The 17618-nt window shown below is 46.2% G+C and overlaps 1 protein-coding gene across 2 annotated transcripts; it reads left to right on the plus strand.

Moving 5' to 3' along the window:
* Nucleotides 1-2626: 2626 nt before the first annotated feature.
* tcf20 (transcription factor 20) lies at nt 2627-16229 on the plus strand. Of its 2 annotated transcripts, none has more exons than XM_028411403.1 (6): nt 2627-2965; nt 4459-12740; nt 13070-13163; nt 13267-13330; nt 13438-13541; nt 14769-16229. In XM_028411403.1, exons 2-6 carry the CDS (start codon nt 5589-5591, stop codon nt 14777-14779), a joined length of 7425 nt encoding a protein of 2474 aa, XP_028267204.1. In that variant the 5' UTR covers nt 2627-2965; nt 4459-5588; the 3' UTR covers nt 14780-16229. The 2 variants fall into 2 exon arrangements, with proteins under 2 accessions (XP_028267204.1, XP_028267205.1); XM_028411404.1 differs by having other exon boundaries at nt 13267-13316.
* The last annotated feature ends 1389 nt before the right edge of the window (nt 16230-17618 follow it).

Here is a 17618-nt window from a genome sequence, read left to right on the forward strand (position 1 = left end):
TCATGGTTTCACATAAAAATGTCACTCCAGAATAGATTGTACTCGGGGTGAGCGGTGTGAACACAGAGCAGGCACTTAATCCACTGTTCCTCTCTCCATGCGCCGGGGTTGCAGAGCTAAGTTCCAGCTGAGTTTTAATTGCCTATTCACTTGCTTGAATGACATCCATCCCTGCACTGCACACATCTCAGACCTGTCGACCTTCTGTGTGCAAGAGAGAGAGAGAGAGCATGCACGCATTATCGCTGCAGCTCCCGAGTCCACACTCTGACTCAGAGTTCTGAGAAAAATGTACAGCAGACGAAGGCTCATGTGTGTGCTTGGCAAAATGCTAATAAAGCTAATCTTGAACATTGGACATAAACCTCAAACAAAGACCCACAAACATCTGGCCTCTGTCTACAGTGGGAAAGTGTGTAATCAGCATTCACCGCTGGGTTTAATTCAGTCATGATGGAAACGTTTCACTTCAGCGACGTAGCTGTGATCAATGAGTTCTAAGCTGTGGTGTTGGTGACAGTTCTGCACATAGGCAGCAACTGGCTGTGCAGGGGAGGGATGGCAGACCCATTACATGGACAGAGGAGGGGTTGGCTGATCAGGCTAGGAAGGTGGAGGCGAGGGTGGAGTAACCATGACATGGTGCAGCATTTCAACCACTTCAACATATGAACGTTTGGTTGGTGCTCCATGTAGCCAAGATGGCGCCCATTGAGGCTGAGACGTGTCATTCCACCCTTGACCTCTAGCAATGGGCAGTGTTGATGATTGATTGATCATATTGTGCATCTTTTGTTGTAAATTCACTCCAAATATCAAGTATATAATTTGAGACAAAAGCGTATTAAAGGGTATTAGCGCCACCTACTGTGATAAAGCACGGAGCCAGAATGATTGAACAGGTGTTGTGATACGTGTACAAGATAATATAATTGTGAATATCGCAGCCACTGTCAATCAAATCACTTGAGTTCAGAGTCGAGATGATAAAAATACGGTCAAACATTGGACTTTATGTCACATTTTATACTGAGAAACAGTAGATATAAGGCTGAGGCAAGCATTATTTAAAGGATCGATTTAAAAGAAATATATTTCTACTGTGAATACTTGTGTATCCATGTGCATAAATGGCATTAAGTGGGATCACTGTGTGCTTGGAGCCTCCTCTGTCGAAGATTTTGTGACCTTGTCGGTGATGGAAAGAGTCTGTGTGTCTCCCAGCAGGCGCTCCTGTTGATTGGATAGGCCTGGCTGCCTGGCTGGCTGGGCTGACTTGCCGGCCCGGAGTATCGGCGCCCCCCCCCCTTTATCTTGCCTCTCAGCATTTTTCACTTCCTCTTTAGTGGCGATACAATCGCACAAAACTGCTCGCAAATTCTGTGTGTGCACCAGTCCAACCAGAGCGTGTGTGTAAAAAAACACATAAAAAATAAATCACACATGATGAAGAAGAAGAAGAAGAAGAAGGAGGAAAAAAAAACAAATGTAGATACGTAGCTTAAAAATTATCCACAGTTAAGGCTCTGTGATGCAGTTGCTATGGCAACTATGATAGAAATAGACGTGTATCTGCAAGGGAATGAAATGTATTGAACTGTTGGTTGGAAACAGAGTGATTTTACTCCTGTGATTGACAGGTTAAGTGTGTGTGTGTGTGTGTGTGTTTGCATGTATGACACACTGCAGTATATTAAAAGTGCAGCACCGTGGATGTGTGTGTGTGTGTGTGTGGGGGGGGGGGGCATAGGGCACATCATTATGATGGTATGAGAGCGTGAGTGGGACTGTGTTGCACTCGCTGGCCCTGTGTGTGTGTGTGTGTGTGAGAGCAGATAAGCTGAGGCAGAGGCAACACAATACATGTACAAAAATGCTGTCTGTTTGTATCTCCTCGCCGTGATGAGGCTGTGAAGCAACAGACAAGAACATCAAAAATAAAATAAAAATATTAACCGTGAACTTAACGAGCAATCAATCTGCCTGTTATGCATCCATTTTTCCTCTCTCTCTCTCCCCCTCTCCTGCCTTTGTATGCTGGTGCCTTCATTAGGATAAATCGCTTGAAATAAGAACAAAGGATGCTCAGCCTAGACGCCAAAAAATATATTTTATATGTTGTAAAAAGGTAAAAAAATCACAATAAAATAAAAGAAATCAATGAAAAAGCCAAAGCTTTGGAGAGGGAGGGGAGATGGAGGGATGTGATGGAGAGGAGGTGAGGGAGGGAGGGGGGTGCAGGAATATGAGTGTGTATGCATTTTCAAGGCGGTCTTTCTGTTGCAAGAAAACACACACACACACACACACACACACACACACACACACACACAGGGAAACGAATGGCTCGAGCTGCTGATGAAGGCATGCAGATGCAATTTAGTGACGTCTGAAAGCTTCGCCTGTTTAATGGAGGCTTGTGTGAGAGCAGTGTGTTTAATTTTAGTTGGAGATAGGTGGGATCACCTCAGCGGTGTGTGAAACACACAGAGAGAGAGAGAGAGAGAGAGAGAGAGAGGGGAGAGTGAGAGAGAGAGAGTAAGAGAGAGAGAGAGAGTAAGAGAGAGAGAGAGAGAGTAAGAGAGAGAGAGGGAGAGAGAGAGAGAGAGAGAGAGAGAGGCGAGGGAAGAAGAGGGGAGGAGGGGGCGGGGGTGTGTGGACCTCGCTGGTTACGGGACCCCGATTGTGCTTCGCTCTCATCATTTTTGGAGGTGAGGACAAAAGGAAAAAGGGGAAATCGGAAGAAAGGCCCTGGATCTGAGCGTCGTGACGGGCCCCCCGACTACGCCGCCGCTGGTCGGGGTTGTCTGGACTCATATACACACACACACACAAAAAAAAAAGGCTGAAGGAAAAGCGGCGGAGGAGTCGACTCTAGTCTGGGGTTTCCTGCCACACAGCAGCGGGATTGTCACAAAACAGCCTTTCACTCTTCGAGGGGCCTTGTATTGCTACGTTTTTCCAGGTATGCGTTTTGGACTCTCTGGGTTAGCTAGCTTGACGTGCCTCTCGCTGACAAACGTTAGCTGTGTTTATTCAGTGGAAATGTCAGGCTGCGTGACGGGTTCTTTTCTGATGCGGTACACACGCCAGCTCTCTTGCTAGTATACGTTATTTATGCTAGCTAACCCATTTACTGTGAGCCTGTGAGTGGATGTCTGAGGGGGGGAAACATCTGCACCTAATCACCGCTCTGTTGTAGCTCCTCCGTGTGTGCCTTTAGCCTGCTATCCCCCTGCCTTTCCGTGCAATGTTCTGTAATGCTTCTAATGCAATAAACGCTAAATTAGCTGCCTTGCTAAGATGCTAAGTTGTTCTAGCTCAGCTTAGCAAGCAACATATGCGGCTAGCTGAGCCCTTATTTAATATTTGCAGCATTTGTGATGTTTTAGCTAACGCTAACCTTACAGAGCTAAAAAAAAAAAGGAGGCAGCACTACAAAGCTAATTGTAATGCGTATACCTTGCTATGGGCTAATGTAGCTACTGTGTTGGTACAGAAAGCCAATGGTGATGTATAACAGAGCTAGCCTGGGATCGTTATCTGCAAAAACACTGCGTATGCTTCCATCAATTAGGCAGCTATACAAATTGATTGACTTCCTGACAGACTGCAATGAGCCAGTTTTTATTATTGCTGCACTGTTCTGTGTTGTGAATGCACAGTGAGCTGCTGTGATTAATTAGTAATGTAGTTCTGACAGGGGTGGAGATCAACCAGCTTCTACCATTAAATCCAACACAAACTTGATGGACAGTGTGTTTTCACTCCTGCTGTGGTGATGAGTTGTTAACCGTTTTACAGTGTGTTTATTACTGACAGTGTAGTCTTGTGTCACGCGTGGCAATTAAAGGTACTGACCCCATAAAAAATGGCGTCATCCCGTCTTAATTATCACCCCATAATAATTAAATCCCCAGTTGGATACAGTAAAGTTAATGGTCTGATTGTGGACCGCCTCTGTCTGTTTGTTTACATGTGAAAGGAGTGTTTGTGACCTTGTCCTGTGCTTTAATCGCATGCTGCTCCTAACCCACTTTCTCTCCCAACAAACCAGTTTGTTATCAGTCAGAAGAGACAGCTTATTAAGAATGCATTGTTAAAGGGCCGGCTGAAGTAAAAAGCCTTTACAATGCGTTAAGATGGATTGATATGAGCCCTTTGTTATTGTTTGTTTGCTGAACATACCTGTAGATAGACCTGCGTAATTATTTATTTGGCATTAAAAATAGATCCACATGTAATGGGGTTAGTTAAACGCCTAGTTTCCATGTCATTTATTTTATCGATCAATACAAATATGTAAGTAATAAAACTGCAAAACATCCGAAACGCATGTCAGCTTTATTATTTGCAGTGATCCTCACATTTATATGAGACCTAACAAAGGTTATGTTTTGATGCTGTTGCATGCTAACTCAGTTTGTTTATTTATTTGTTTTTGTGTATTTTTTTCAGATTTGTGAACTCTTCTGGTCAGACGCTTGTGGAAAATGATCCTATCTGCATGGAAATACTGAAGAAATCAGAAACCAGGAGCTCAAATTGACTGAACTTGAAGTGGAATAAATGGATTTACCCTCCTCTCGGAAAATTGTTGCCATGGAAGTAGGTAGAATTAAATGACAGAAAAAAAAAACAAAACAAAAGGTAAGACGGCTAAATGCTGAAGACGCAGGGAGGCACTGAGAGGAACCTGGAATAATTACTGATAGGGAACAAATGCTTTCACAGTCCAAATGCAAAAGAAAAACGTATTAAATATAGGAGAAGTGTTACAATCTGCATCCGAGAGCCGATGAGAACATCCATGGAGTGTTGGCTTCAGCGAGCGTTCAGTGAGGGTCTGCGTTCAGACCTCTTGATTCTGTTGCCGGAGTTTTTGTCTCACACAGGTGTGAGGTGTCAGGGCCACATGTTGACGAACTGAAGGATCGCTCTGACGGAACACAAGAGTCTCAATGGTTTTATTGAGATTTTTTTTTTTTTTTTTTCACAAGATGATCTTGGATTATCATCCAGAAAAAGCTCTGCTTGCTTGAGCAGTTATTATAGCAGAGTGTATACATGTTAAGACATTTTACGGTTGGAAATGGTGATGTGGCAGTTGTCCGTTATATCGTTGCCTGCTCAGTGCCAAACTGCTTCAGCTGCGTTGGAATGACTGCTCATTTTCTTGGACTTTTCCTAAAGTAGGAATCCGCCTCGCTACTTTTTTTTGTTTGTTTTTTTGTTTTTGTTTTTTAAGAAATTCTAATTTTTAAGATCCAGCTGTTGAAACAACCCACAGAAAAGTAACATTTTTTGAAATTTGGCCTTGATAAAAGCATCACCTCCCTATCCGCTGCTCACACTACAAGAAGTGATTGTAACATCTGCTATATATATATATATATATATATATATATATACATATGTATTCCTTTGCTTCAGCTCTTTTGTGGATTCCTTAGTTTACTGCCAGACCATAGACTCTCTTGTTGTCATTTATGGTTACTGCCATAAGCCTTCCAGTTTCTGATCAGAATCATTCCCTGATATAGACACTGACAGATATTTCCGTTTTTAATCCAAACTTGGACAAAACAATGCAGAATTTTTCTAACAGCCCAGCTCCCCCCTCTCTCCCGCCTGGGTTCAGTGGGAGGGGTGGAGGAGGACCTACGTATCCTCCTCAGCCAGCAGAGCCCCAGATCTCCCCGAGGATGACGGATGATTACGCAGGGATGCAACAGCAGAGCCTGCACAGAGGCCATCACCACCCAAATCAAGCCAGCCACATGCTTGCCTACAGTGCTAGAAACAGAGGAGCTGTGGAGCCGCCACAGACACAGAGTAACATTCACAGCAGTGGCAGTAGTAACAACCAGTACAGGAAGGATGCCATGGATTATTATTTTTCAATGGGTGGAAAGGACAGGCACAGGAGGGGAGGCATAGGCTATGGAGCTGGCTTCGGCTACCCTAACATTGATGGACATATACCTCATCAGTACCGGCATCCTGGATCTGCATCCGCACCGTCATCTGGTCTAATGTCACCGTATCCAGTGGACTATGTCTCTAGTGCTGGTTCAGGTGGAGGTGCTGGAGCATTCTCTCCTTCTCACCAGTACAACATGAGTCAGAACCCTGCAATGCAGTCAGTGCCAGGTCCTCAGATGCAACACCGCCAGCATGGGCAGACCTTTCCAGCTGTCCACCACAGCCAGCAGCACAGGAGCTATCCACACTCTGGGCACAGGATGACCCCGCAGTACCCACACTACTCTCCACAGGGCGGAGCGTCCACGGGGTCATCAGGAATGTACAGCCCCCCTCCACAGAGATATCTGGACGGCGCTGCCAGCACCGGGTTTGATCCCAAAGTCAACAGTTCTCCCAGTGTCAACTCTACTTCAAACTCGATTCCCAGTTCAGTTGCTGCTAACAATGTGGGGCCAATGGAGAGTGTTCAACAGAGTTACCATGCTTCAAATTATCCTGGATATTCCCCACAGACACTTTCACTCCACAAGCAAGCCACACTACAGCACCGCAACTCGCAGCACAATTTAGGGGTAGGTTATGACAACTCTCTAAAGATGCAGCACCAGGGTCCATCTCCGGGCTCTGTGTATGCTAAACATCATCAAGCCTCCAATCCCAGTATACCTCCACCAGCATCTCAAGAAATAGCCAAATCTCCAATGCATCCCAACGCGCAGCAAACGCAGATTAACCAAAACTTTAGCCCCATATCTAACCCTTCTCCTGCGGCCTCTGCGGTGCATTCTCCCAGCTGTAGCTCCTCTCCTTCTCCTTTGATGGGTGTCACAGAGGCGCACGGAAACCCCTCAGGTCATGGTCCATCACATCCTCCACCATCAAACCCCCGTAGCAGCCATGGTCATGGCAGGTTACTGCAGACTATGCCTCAGTTAAGTCCTACACCCAACTCGAATAGCAGCATCAGTAGTTGTGGTAGCAGTGGCAGTCATAAAGCTCTCAGCATGAGTACAGTGGGAGGAAGCAGTCTTCCTCCATCAGGCCGCAATAAAATGGGTCTAGGCACAGGAATTGGCTCCAGAGAAGAAGCCTCCTCGGTTTATACATCTTCTTCACTTGACAAAATGCAGGATGCTGGCCTGAATAGTCTCAATGCCTTGAGCTCACAAGTAGCCAATTTACCAAACACAGTCCAGCACATGCTCCTCACTGACACGGTGCTCTCACAGAAGAAGAAAGATGGCGGGCAGATGCAGCACGGTGTGCCCCCATCACACACACGGAGTCGAAATGCAAGCGCAGCCTCCAGTACTAGCACAGTCAAAGATGGGAGTGCAGTGGGGATTGGTGATGGTTCCAGCTTAGACGCTGGTGCTGCTGATGAAGACTCCTCATTGATGTCAGGTGGAGGCTCATCGGGGACCAAAGCAGAGCGCGAGGAGCTCTTTTCTGAGGGGGAACACGGGAGGGTGAGGCAGATGAGTGGTGCGAGCAGTGGGTCTGAAACAACTGGCTATCATCCCCAAACCCAACCACAGACTGGACAAGCATCAAATGTTAAAATGGTCTCTGATGCACCATCAAAAGAACCAGAAAATAAACTAAATGAATCCCACATTCCTTCTACATTATCATCTCCATCTTTTAGATGTCAGTCATCAGAGACTGGTCCAGCTTCACTTTCAACACCTCCTGTTTCCTCCTCACCCTCCTCCAGTATTCCTCCTCCACCTCCTGCTGCTGCACTAAATTGTGTCCAGGAGCCTAGTTTGGCCTATAATGACCACAGAGGTGGCCACAGGAAGGCAAAAGAAATTAAAAATGAAGTTCTCAAACACGAAAGTGAAGGTACCAGTGAGAAAAGAGAGAAAGGCGGTAATAAGATGCAAAGAGATGGAGAAGTCAATACACAAAATGGCCAAGACAAAGAAAACGGGCTGCACTCTGCATCCAGATTACAGAATAATGAGATGGAAGAAAAGCACACATCGGAGGAGCAGCAGAATGCCAGCAGTGTTGGTGTGATAGTTTCAGCTCGGTCTGAGGGAAGTCACATGGAAAAAAATAAACATCCCCAAGACAACTGTGTAGAAGAGAAGCAGTCACACTCTCACTTAAGAGAGGCAGGCAGTCATAACGGGGAGGAAGGTGTAGATCTGACTGTGTATTCCTCCCAGTACCAGAAAATGAACTTTGGACGACCTCAGAATCCTCCTCAGTCTGGTCCACATAAATATGGCTACCCTGAATCAACATATGGCTCAGATTTGTCAATGAGAAACAAAGGAAGAGCTGGCCCAGTGGGCACAATGGAATCAAATCCCAGATTCTTAGGATACCAGCAAACACAAACTGGTTATGGCCCTGTGCATCCAAAAGATGCCGGCTCTGTAGCAGAGACCTTGCTGAAAAGAGTCCAGGGGGCGGGAGCTAAAGGTCACGAGGATAATTCACAGCAATTCCCAAGCCTTTTACAGGAGGTCCTGCAGGGCTACAATTTAGATCGACGTTATGGAAGACCGGAACAGGCCTTTCCTGCACATCTTCAAGCTCAGCAACAGTTTCAAAGCAGACAACCATACAGCCTGACTGAAGGAATGAGGATGCAAAGCGGAGCAGCTGAGGGCTCGGCTCACATTGGAAGCTCTGGAAAGCCCCCAAACCAGAGGCATGGAAGTGAGCCTGACTTCACCGCAGATCCGCAGTCTGCAGTGAAGTCTGAAGTGTCCAGTGCAAAGATTCTGCAAAATGCTGAGAAGCATGACGTGGGTGCACCCCAGAGCCATTTAGCACAGGCTACAGAGTCTCAGCAAACACCACCCAAACACATAAACTTAGCTGATTACTCTCTGCCACAGAGGAAAGCGTTATCTAATGTGTCCACTCCATCCTCAGCTGTGCAGGAGCTCCTTTTGCAAGAGCCAGAGCCGCTAACCGGCAGCATTGGTCAAACTGAGTCTCAGAAATCATCAGGCTCCATATTAGCCCCATCAGAGCGGCGCTCTGTCATCTGTGATGTGTCGCCAAACCGACGCAGCACACCAGAGAGGGACAGGGAAAGCGACAGAGAGAGAGAGCGGGAGAAAAGTCAGAGTGGAGCCTCCGTGATTCAACAGCCATTTTCCTCTGCAGCAGCAGCCAATGATCTAAGTAAGAAGGATACTGGAGAGAAACAAGTGGTGAAAATGGAAACGGCATCAAAAGAGGCTGGGGCTGATGCTGCAAATCTACAAAGTGAGCATCAAGTCAGCGTTGGGGCTAATGAGGCAGACACGGACTATCAATCCAAGTCTGTGCATTCTATAATGAACGCTGACCCCTATAGGCGAGGCAGTGTTGATATTACCCCTTTGCCTTCTCTTCCTATGAGCACTAATCCTTTATCCTCACCCTCAAGGCACCAGGCTTATCTTCATGGTGTTGATTTGTCAACTGGTGGTGGCAGTTCATTTACTGGATATCGGTATGGAGATACGAGAGAAGGCAGCATGATGTCACGCGGCAATCCTCATTTTCCCTCTCACCATCCGTACCACAATTTATCCCCTCCGGCTCAAACTGCAAATAAGCTTCAGATGTATCCACACTCTCGCGGCCCCCCTCATCTCCCCCATGATATGAGCGACTGGGTGAAAGCTATGAACAGGCCAACAAAAGAGATGATGATGCATCCTGGCTCTTCTCCTGGAAGACATAAGGGCAGCCAATCAGAGCAGAGACACAGGATTCTCTCCCAAACTGACATGGCCGGTGAACAGCCTATGACCAAAGCTTCACTCCATCATCCAAGCACTTACTATGATATGAAAATGTGGGAGTCGACTCATCCTGGAAGAGAGGGAGACTCCTTCTTGAGAGCACAGCCACCCCCTGCTCCTCCCCCTCTTCCTCCTCCTCCTCCTCCTCCTGCTCCTGTAGTTATGCATGGCCTTGTTCCTCCACATCACGGCCAAAGTGCTGCTGAAGCCGAGGTCTCCAGAGGAGGAGGAGGAGCCGTAGAGGAGGCCAAACATCCTTGCCCACCTGCTCCACCCAGCTCCACTAAGCCTTCCTCTGAGGTGAACTCCACTCATCCACAGGTCCAGCGTCAGACTAAAGCAGGGGGTTCCGGAGACACAAATCCACTGATGTTAAGAAGGAGGGTGCGCTCTTTTATTTCTCCCATTCCCGCCAAAAGGCAACTCCAAGATGCGTCCCAACAGAGGGCTGCCACAAATTCACATCACTCCCCCGGGGCTCAGTCAGAGTCTAGCCATCACAATGAAGATGACTCATCCAGTTCAGATATCCCATGTCCCAGGCTCACTTCACCTCTGCCGGGAGAGAACACCTTTTCACATCCTCTGTCTCCATCGAGTGGAAATAGCAAGGCTCTGCCTCCCAGAAAAGGAAGAGGTTTGAAACTAGAGGCAATAGTGCAGAAAATTACACCAAATATTAAAAAGCCAGCAGGCCATGTTGATGATGAGTCAAATCATTACCCAGGCTTCTCTCACTCAGAAATACCAGCGTTTAATGATTCACAGGACCAAGACTTAGTGCATTTCCCCAGGGTGGCAGGAGGGGATGATAGTTACATGGATGAAAGTCACTCGTTAAACGACATGATTCCCTTCAGAGGAGTTGATGAAGCTGGGCCTTTACCTCCGTCTGCCTACTCCTGTGATCCCCATCAGTCATCTCAAGTCCTCAAACAGCAGGACTTTGACTTTGGATTGGGGGCCGCTGTGGCGTCGGCATCTGGCGACAAGGAGGACTTCACCTTGCTGGGACCTTTGCCCCCTCCTCCCCCTCTTCCTCGGCCCGTCCAGGGCTCCCCACCTCCGTCTTCATCCGCCCTTTCAGACATTCAGCATTTCACCAACACTTACCAGCAGCTTGAGACGAGAAGAGGAGAGCAGTCTGCTGCTAACCTTCTTCGACAGAAACTTCAAGAATCTGGCATGGGATTTGATGATTATCCTGGCAGTGACTACTATGGAACCACCCCGCCCCACCATAGTCAGGCTCAAGGACACATGCTGAACCGACAACATCAGATGTCGTCTGGCAGGTCCAGTCTGTCGCCACAAGATTCAAAGCCACTGGAGAGTGTTGTGCCTAAAGGCTATTTCCCGTCTGGCAAGAAAAAGGGCAGACCAGTAGGGAGTGTGAATAAACAAAAACGGGCTCAGAACCAAGTCCAAACACAGGCCCAGCCTCAGTCTCAAGTCCAGGCGCAAAACACAACTCCAAGTGCTCCTCCAGCTCCACCCATTCCAACTGCGGCCGCTGCCCCAACGCCAGTGCAGACTGCCATCAGCACATCAGCCCCCGAAGCAACCCCTCTGCCAGACACTAAAAGCACTCCTCTGCTCACCCCACCTGTTCTGACCCAGGCGGTGAAAGTGGATGCTGAGAGCGAGGACACACAGCCAGAGATCGAGGTCAAACCTGTGCGACGGAGACGCAGGGGTGTAAAAGATGAAGACGAGCCGCTAGAAGCGAGAGGAAGACAGAGGCGGAGACGGAGAGGGACAACAGCAGCGACATCTGCCATGGCCAAAAGTGACCCAGATACACTTCTAGGGGCCGGAGGAGGCCTCGGCGCAAATAGAGTTTTTGTGGACCCAAACAGAAAAGGCCTGTTCGTTCCTCATATACATGTGGAGAAAAAAATACCAGAGATTGGAGCAGTGTGCACCATCGTAAACGCTGAGGAGGACAAAATGAAAGGAGAGCGTAGTGCAGTTGGAGGGAAAGCGAGCGGGAGTGGGATTGATTCTCTCCTGACCTCAGCTCTTTCCTCCCAGTTATCTAGGAGAGACAGAGAATCGGAGAAAAGGGAGACAGACGAGGTGGAAACCACGCTACAGTCGGGGAAAGCACTTCCTTCATCTGGCTATGTTGTTTCAGGCCTTGTGATTACAGAGAGCAATCACTCCGGCCGCCTGCTCTGCTGCCTGTGTCAGAAATGGGCAAATTACAAACACCTCGGCGATCTCTACGGGCCTTTCTATCCAGCTGAATATGCCGCCAAGCTCCCCAAGAATCAGCCCCAGGTCAGACAGTGTCAGGCAGCCACAGGCACCAACAAAACAGGACCAAATTCAGACATAAACGCAAACGCTCTGAGCACCATCCAAGACACACAAACACAGGAGCAGGTTCAGTTTACAAAGCTCTCAGCTGAGAGCGACTATGCCATCATCCAACATTTAAACCCAACACCTCCAAACACTACAGTCAGAGCCGCCTCCCCAGCTGGGAGAGAGGAAATGATGATGATGCATGTGGCTGGTATGCTCAGCACCCCTTACCCCCCGCCCTCCTCCTCCTCCTGCTCTTCTAAAACATCTCTAACCTGGGACCCAAATCTAGATGTCCGACCCATCCCCGAGCTTAAGAGGGAGCCGGACCTCGAACCTGACCAGCAGAAACCGCTGCAGCAGCAGCCGACAGACGAAGCTCAGCAGCGACCTCAACACAGAAAGCTGACCTCACATCCTCGCTTTAAAAGGAGACACAAGTCCAGCGAGGACTCTCCCAGAATGGTGCCATCCAACAGTAAGGCCTCGCTGCCCTTCCAGCCCCCTCCGCCCGCCCTGGACTCCCTGGGACCTTTGGCACAACTTGCACAGCTGCCTCAGATGCCCATGGACCCAGAGGAGCTGTGGGTCCATGAAGGATGTATAGTGTGGACTAGTGGAGTCTACCTTGTCAATGGGAGACTGTATGGCCTGCAGGAGGCACTAGATGGCGCCAGAGAAACAGTGAGTAGCCTCTGTATTTGACCTGTTTGGTTGTTTTGTTAGGATAGTTCGACTTGCTGTTTAACCTTCTGAATGTAATGAATTTCACTGCAGTGTACAGTCCCTACTCCTCTGTGGAAACAGCACAACCATGGGATGATTTGGCAGCTCCACGTGCAACTATTTACATTTTAGCATCCCCTGCAGAACAGTTTTTAACTGCACATCACATGTAGATTGCCAAATTTCCTTCATAAAGCGAAGTGCACACACTTACACCTCACAGGGGGTCAAATATATTTTATATGCTTCCTCACCTCGAGTGATATGCTGGCGTGTTCTCTCCTCAGTGCTGCTCATACTGTGAGATGGTCGGCTCCACCCTGGGCTGCTACAGTAAAGGTTGTACCCTTCGCTACCACTACCTGTGTGCTATTGAAGCAGGTGAGAGGATGTGTTTATAATGCACTATAAACATTAAGAACATGTAGATATAATGTGTTTTTATTTCTACTGTTTGGTTGTGGTGTCTGTTCCCTTCTCCCAGATTGTTCTCTGAATGAAGATAACTACTCACTGCGGTGTCCGAAGCACAAGGTAAAGAAGGAGAGGTTGGTTTTCATTTGTATAATTCAGCGATGAGTCTCTCGTTCAACATGACTGGCTGAACACTTCCATTCCTCACAGTTCATTCTTTCTCTGTCTCCTCTCCTTTCAGTTTACCCAGCAGAGCATCCGCTCAGCCAAGTCAGTGTACCTGGAGCAGTCTGAGAGAGGCTGAGCGAAGCGGAGAGGAGGCAGAGGTGCAGCAGTCTGCCAGCTGTAAGTCTGCACCGTTCGTAGTTTGGATTGTAGTCACGGAACCTTTCATGTATCTCAAACCTTTTTTCTTTATCACGCTGTCAGCATCTTTGTGTGTGGTCGGCATGGTTACAGAGGTTATTCTTGTCTGTCCCACCTGCTCTGCAGTCACACAACAGGCAACAGTTATCATTACCATTGTAATTTACTGCAAAATCTGATAACGTGAACGGCAGGTGCATGATGTCACTGTGTGCATGGAGCTTCGTAATAGCGTGTACTGGTACTACAGGAAAAAACTGTAATATAACGGGTATTATTATCCTCCATTTGTATTGATGATGTCATAAGCTGATCTCAGACTGTTTTTCTGGTGTGTCATGTTTAGTAACAGCTGGTAAACCACTGAAAGCACCATGAACACTAGAAGCTTTTTTATATGTCGTGTACTTCAGTCTCTTTAAACTCTTTTGATAAATGTGTGGCTGAGATGCACAGAACGCATTGAAAAAGCAGTGACAATCATCCAGGTGTCCCATCTGCAGGCCTGTGAAGTCTTACATGTGTAATGCCCGGTTTACACCGTGCGATTTTGGGCTGTCGCAGACGAAAGACGGGCATCGTAGGAGAATCGTGGAGATATCTTTGGTCGTGGCTCTAAATCCGTGGTCTTACGTCACCGCACTGTGAGGCAGGTTCCACGACGGCCGTTGTCAGCGTCTTGCGACCAAAGACAAGCTGAGATAAAATTCTAGCGGTGTCAGAAATTTAGGATGACTGACTCACAGTGGGACAGCTTCTACGACCTGTCAGTCCACGTCCTCATCCTCGCATGTTGACGTACGTCGTGACCTGTGATCGCCTGTGATTCAGTAAATGATTATCGTACAGTTTATTAGAGTCATGTCGCACAGTGTGTCATGCAATGGTCTTATAAGATCGCAAAAAATCGCACAGTGTAGAAAGGGCATAACCACTGACAGCAGGGAACGCCTGAACTGAGTAGTGGTTACTTGAGAACAACATTTTAACATCCATATTTTATTTTATTCACTCAGGAGTAGAAATGTTTTAAAAGCACGTCTTTGTACATTAATGGTAATTATTTAAACAATGTTCAGTCAGTCAGATGATCGATAACATGTGCTTCAGTCACCATGATGTTGAAGGAAGTGCTCCATGAGTGAAAGCTTTTCGTTCCTCGTGTGAAACTGTGGTGGCTCATCCCTCCTGTGCTTCCTCTTCCAGGTGAGTGGTAACAATGGGAGCCTGAGAAATGTGAAAAGACGGGACTGGCTTCTGTGCTGGAGAACAACAAAAAGGGAATGTACAATTTCTTCACAGGAAACAGCGTTATTTACATTAAAGACAATGGAGATGAGGAACTTTTTTTTTTTTTTTTTAAAGGAGAATTGTTGCTCTTTACTTAAAAGGAAAAAAAAAACAAGGACCGCAACAAACGGGGACGGAGCCACGATGAGGAAAAAAAAAAAAACTACAAACATGGAGTCGATGGATGCGTCGGGACGTGACGGAGGAGCTAAAGGACCTTTTCTATACCGAACAAAAGAAACTTCCTCTCTAGGCTTATGTTGATTTCCCTGAGGCATCCTTCAAGTGTTGTTTATCATCATCTGTGTTATCATTTACTTTGTTTGCGTTGGAAACGGTTGTTATGGGAGCAAGTCGGGTGTCAGACCCGGCAGAGGAGAGAGAGTTTATATCCTCTCATGTAGTATTTTATCTTCTGATATTAGGACGGTCACAGTTATTATTCGTAGTCCTCATTATTACTTTGTATCCTCATCAGTATTTACTCGTTGAAATGGGATGTATCTTACTTTATATACGGTCAACACATGAATTGGATTTTTTTTTGTTTTTTTTTCCTTCATTCCTGGAGAGGGAGGAGCCAGAGCGATGCTGTCTGGAATGTCAGGGTCGAGTTTGCCACAAAGACATTATTGCCTTGGAGAACGGACATCTGTTGCCTTTCAAAAAAAAAACACAAAAAAAAGTGGTGAATGAGTGAGAAGTGTGTGTATGTGTGCTGAAAAAGAAAAAAAAAGCCGATATCTGGGTCTTTGATTCCATTTTTTTGGTCCTTTTGAAAAGTGTTCTTATTTTTCATCACTGGGGTTTTTACGGTACAGATAGTATTCATGAAAAATCAGATGGACACGATCTTATTTTTCAAGTACAAAAAAAAAAACAAAATGTGCAAAGAGAAGGACAGAAAGGAGGAAGAGGAGGAGGAGGAGGAGATAACACTACGGACTAATGCTGCCATCTTATCCATACTGACTGGAGGAAACGATGAAGGACGCACATGCGGAGTTACATTTGACTGACAGATGGGACATTTTTTTGAAACTTTGGGATAAGTTTTTGTCATGTGACCGGATGCGATCTGTAATGACGGCCAATGAGGAGCGAGCCTAACCAACCAAGTACTTTTAGAATGGTGGACGCAGCAGCGGTTCAATCGGGAGATGCAAAATCCAGAATTCAGAAGAAGCATTGCCATAAAATTCAGAAGTGAGTCGTACATGGTGTTGTCTTTATCATTTTTTATTGTTATTCTTGTAAAAAAAAAAAAAAAAAAGTTGAGCTGAAAGACGACAGTTACACTATCAAGACCATGCTGTATTACAGACCTGTCCATATGTATATGAATTATGAATACACTTAAAAAATGCTTCAACTATGCTCATTATTTCTGTCCTCTCTGTTCTGGCTTCTGCTGCGTCTTTCTGTGCTTCTCCGTGTCTCTTCTCTCTGATGTCTTCTGATTCCAGCGCCTGACTTTCACTCAGTTGTTCAGGCGATGCACTCAGGAGTGTAGAGGCTGTTGTAGCAGGTCAGGGTTTCAGTGTTTGAAGGTCTCAGTGTGAGAAATCAGAATCAGAATTCCTTTATTTATCCCAGAGGGGAAATTCTTTTTTTGTTACAGACAAATAGAAATCAAAGATACATTGAAATATATAATAAATATCTAAATACCTAGACAGCATTTAAATCCCTGAGTTGTATCTAAAGAAGAAGAAACATATTTACTGCTGTATAAAAACCTTTACATAGTAAAGAGCCTGACATGAATGTCCCAGTATGAATGTACAGTGTCTGAGTGACTGTTACAGTTCAGAGTTCAGTAGTTTGATTGAGACAGGCAGGAATGACTTCCTGTGTCTCTCAGTGGTGCATCGTGGGAGTCGGAGTCTGTTGCTGAACGAGCTCCTGTAGCTGGTCAGCACAGTGTGGAGCGGGTCAGAGGGACAGTCCAGTATGGTCTTTATTTTGGACCACGTCCTCCTTTGACACACCTCTGTCAGAGAGTCCAGGTCCTCTCCTACAACATGGCCGCCTTCCTGATGGTTCTGTTGAGTCTGTTGATGACCCTCACCCTTAGACTGCTGCTCCAGCAGACACCAGCATACGTGATCCTCAGCTGCCTCAGAAAGTAGAGGCAATGTTGAATCATTTTTTTAATCCAGACCTGATGTTGCTCCAGCTGTGATGGACATTTAGTGTTGCTACATGCAGCTAAGATTCAGAGATGATGCATAATCTCTCAGACGACCGGTTGAAACACTGAGGTAAATATTTACACAGCTAGCAGCTATTTATAGCATCAATACAGATTGTAATGAATGAGCTAAATGTGAAAAAATGCAAAAAAATTAAAACATATGTCTGAAATAATTGACTAAAATGTATTGATAAAGATCTAAACTAATCATTAAATCAATACAATCAATACCTGGACATGTTTAAAGTGGTGCCAACAGAAACATCACAGATGAAGGGTTAAAACTTGAAATTAATCTGATGTCATTGATGATTGGTTTTAATGCTTCAGTAATGGATGACTGGTTGATTTTTTGTGGTGGTGTGGTTTAGGTATTCAGCTAAAAGTCTTAGTAGGCTAATGGAATCAATGATGAAAAGGTTAGTGAAGAGGAAATTGCGAGCATTTTGACCTATGAAATGCTGTTTTAACCCTTGCTATCCTGTGACATATTTAATAGAGGAGGCCAAAATAACATCCTCCAGTACACAAAGGGTGTGACTGGCACTTCAAACTGAACGAACCGTTTC

The sequence above is a fragment of the Parambassis ranga genome, chromosome 8, assembly GCF_900634625.1.
Source record: "Parambassis ranga chromosome 8, fParRan2.1, whole genome shotgun sequence".
NCBI lineage: Eukaryota > Metazoa > Chordata > Actinopteri > Ambassidae > Parambassis > Parambassis ranga.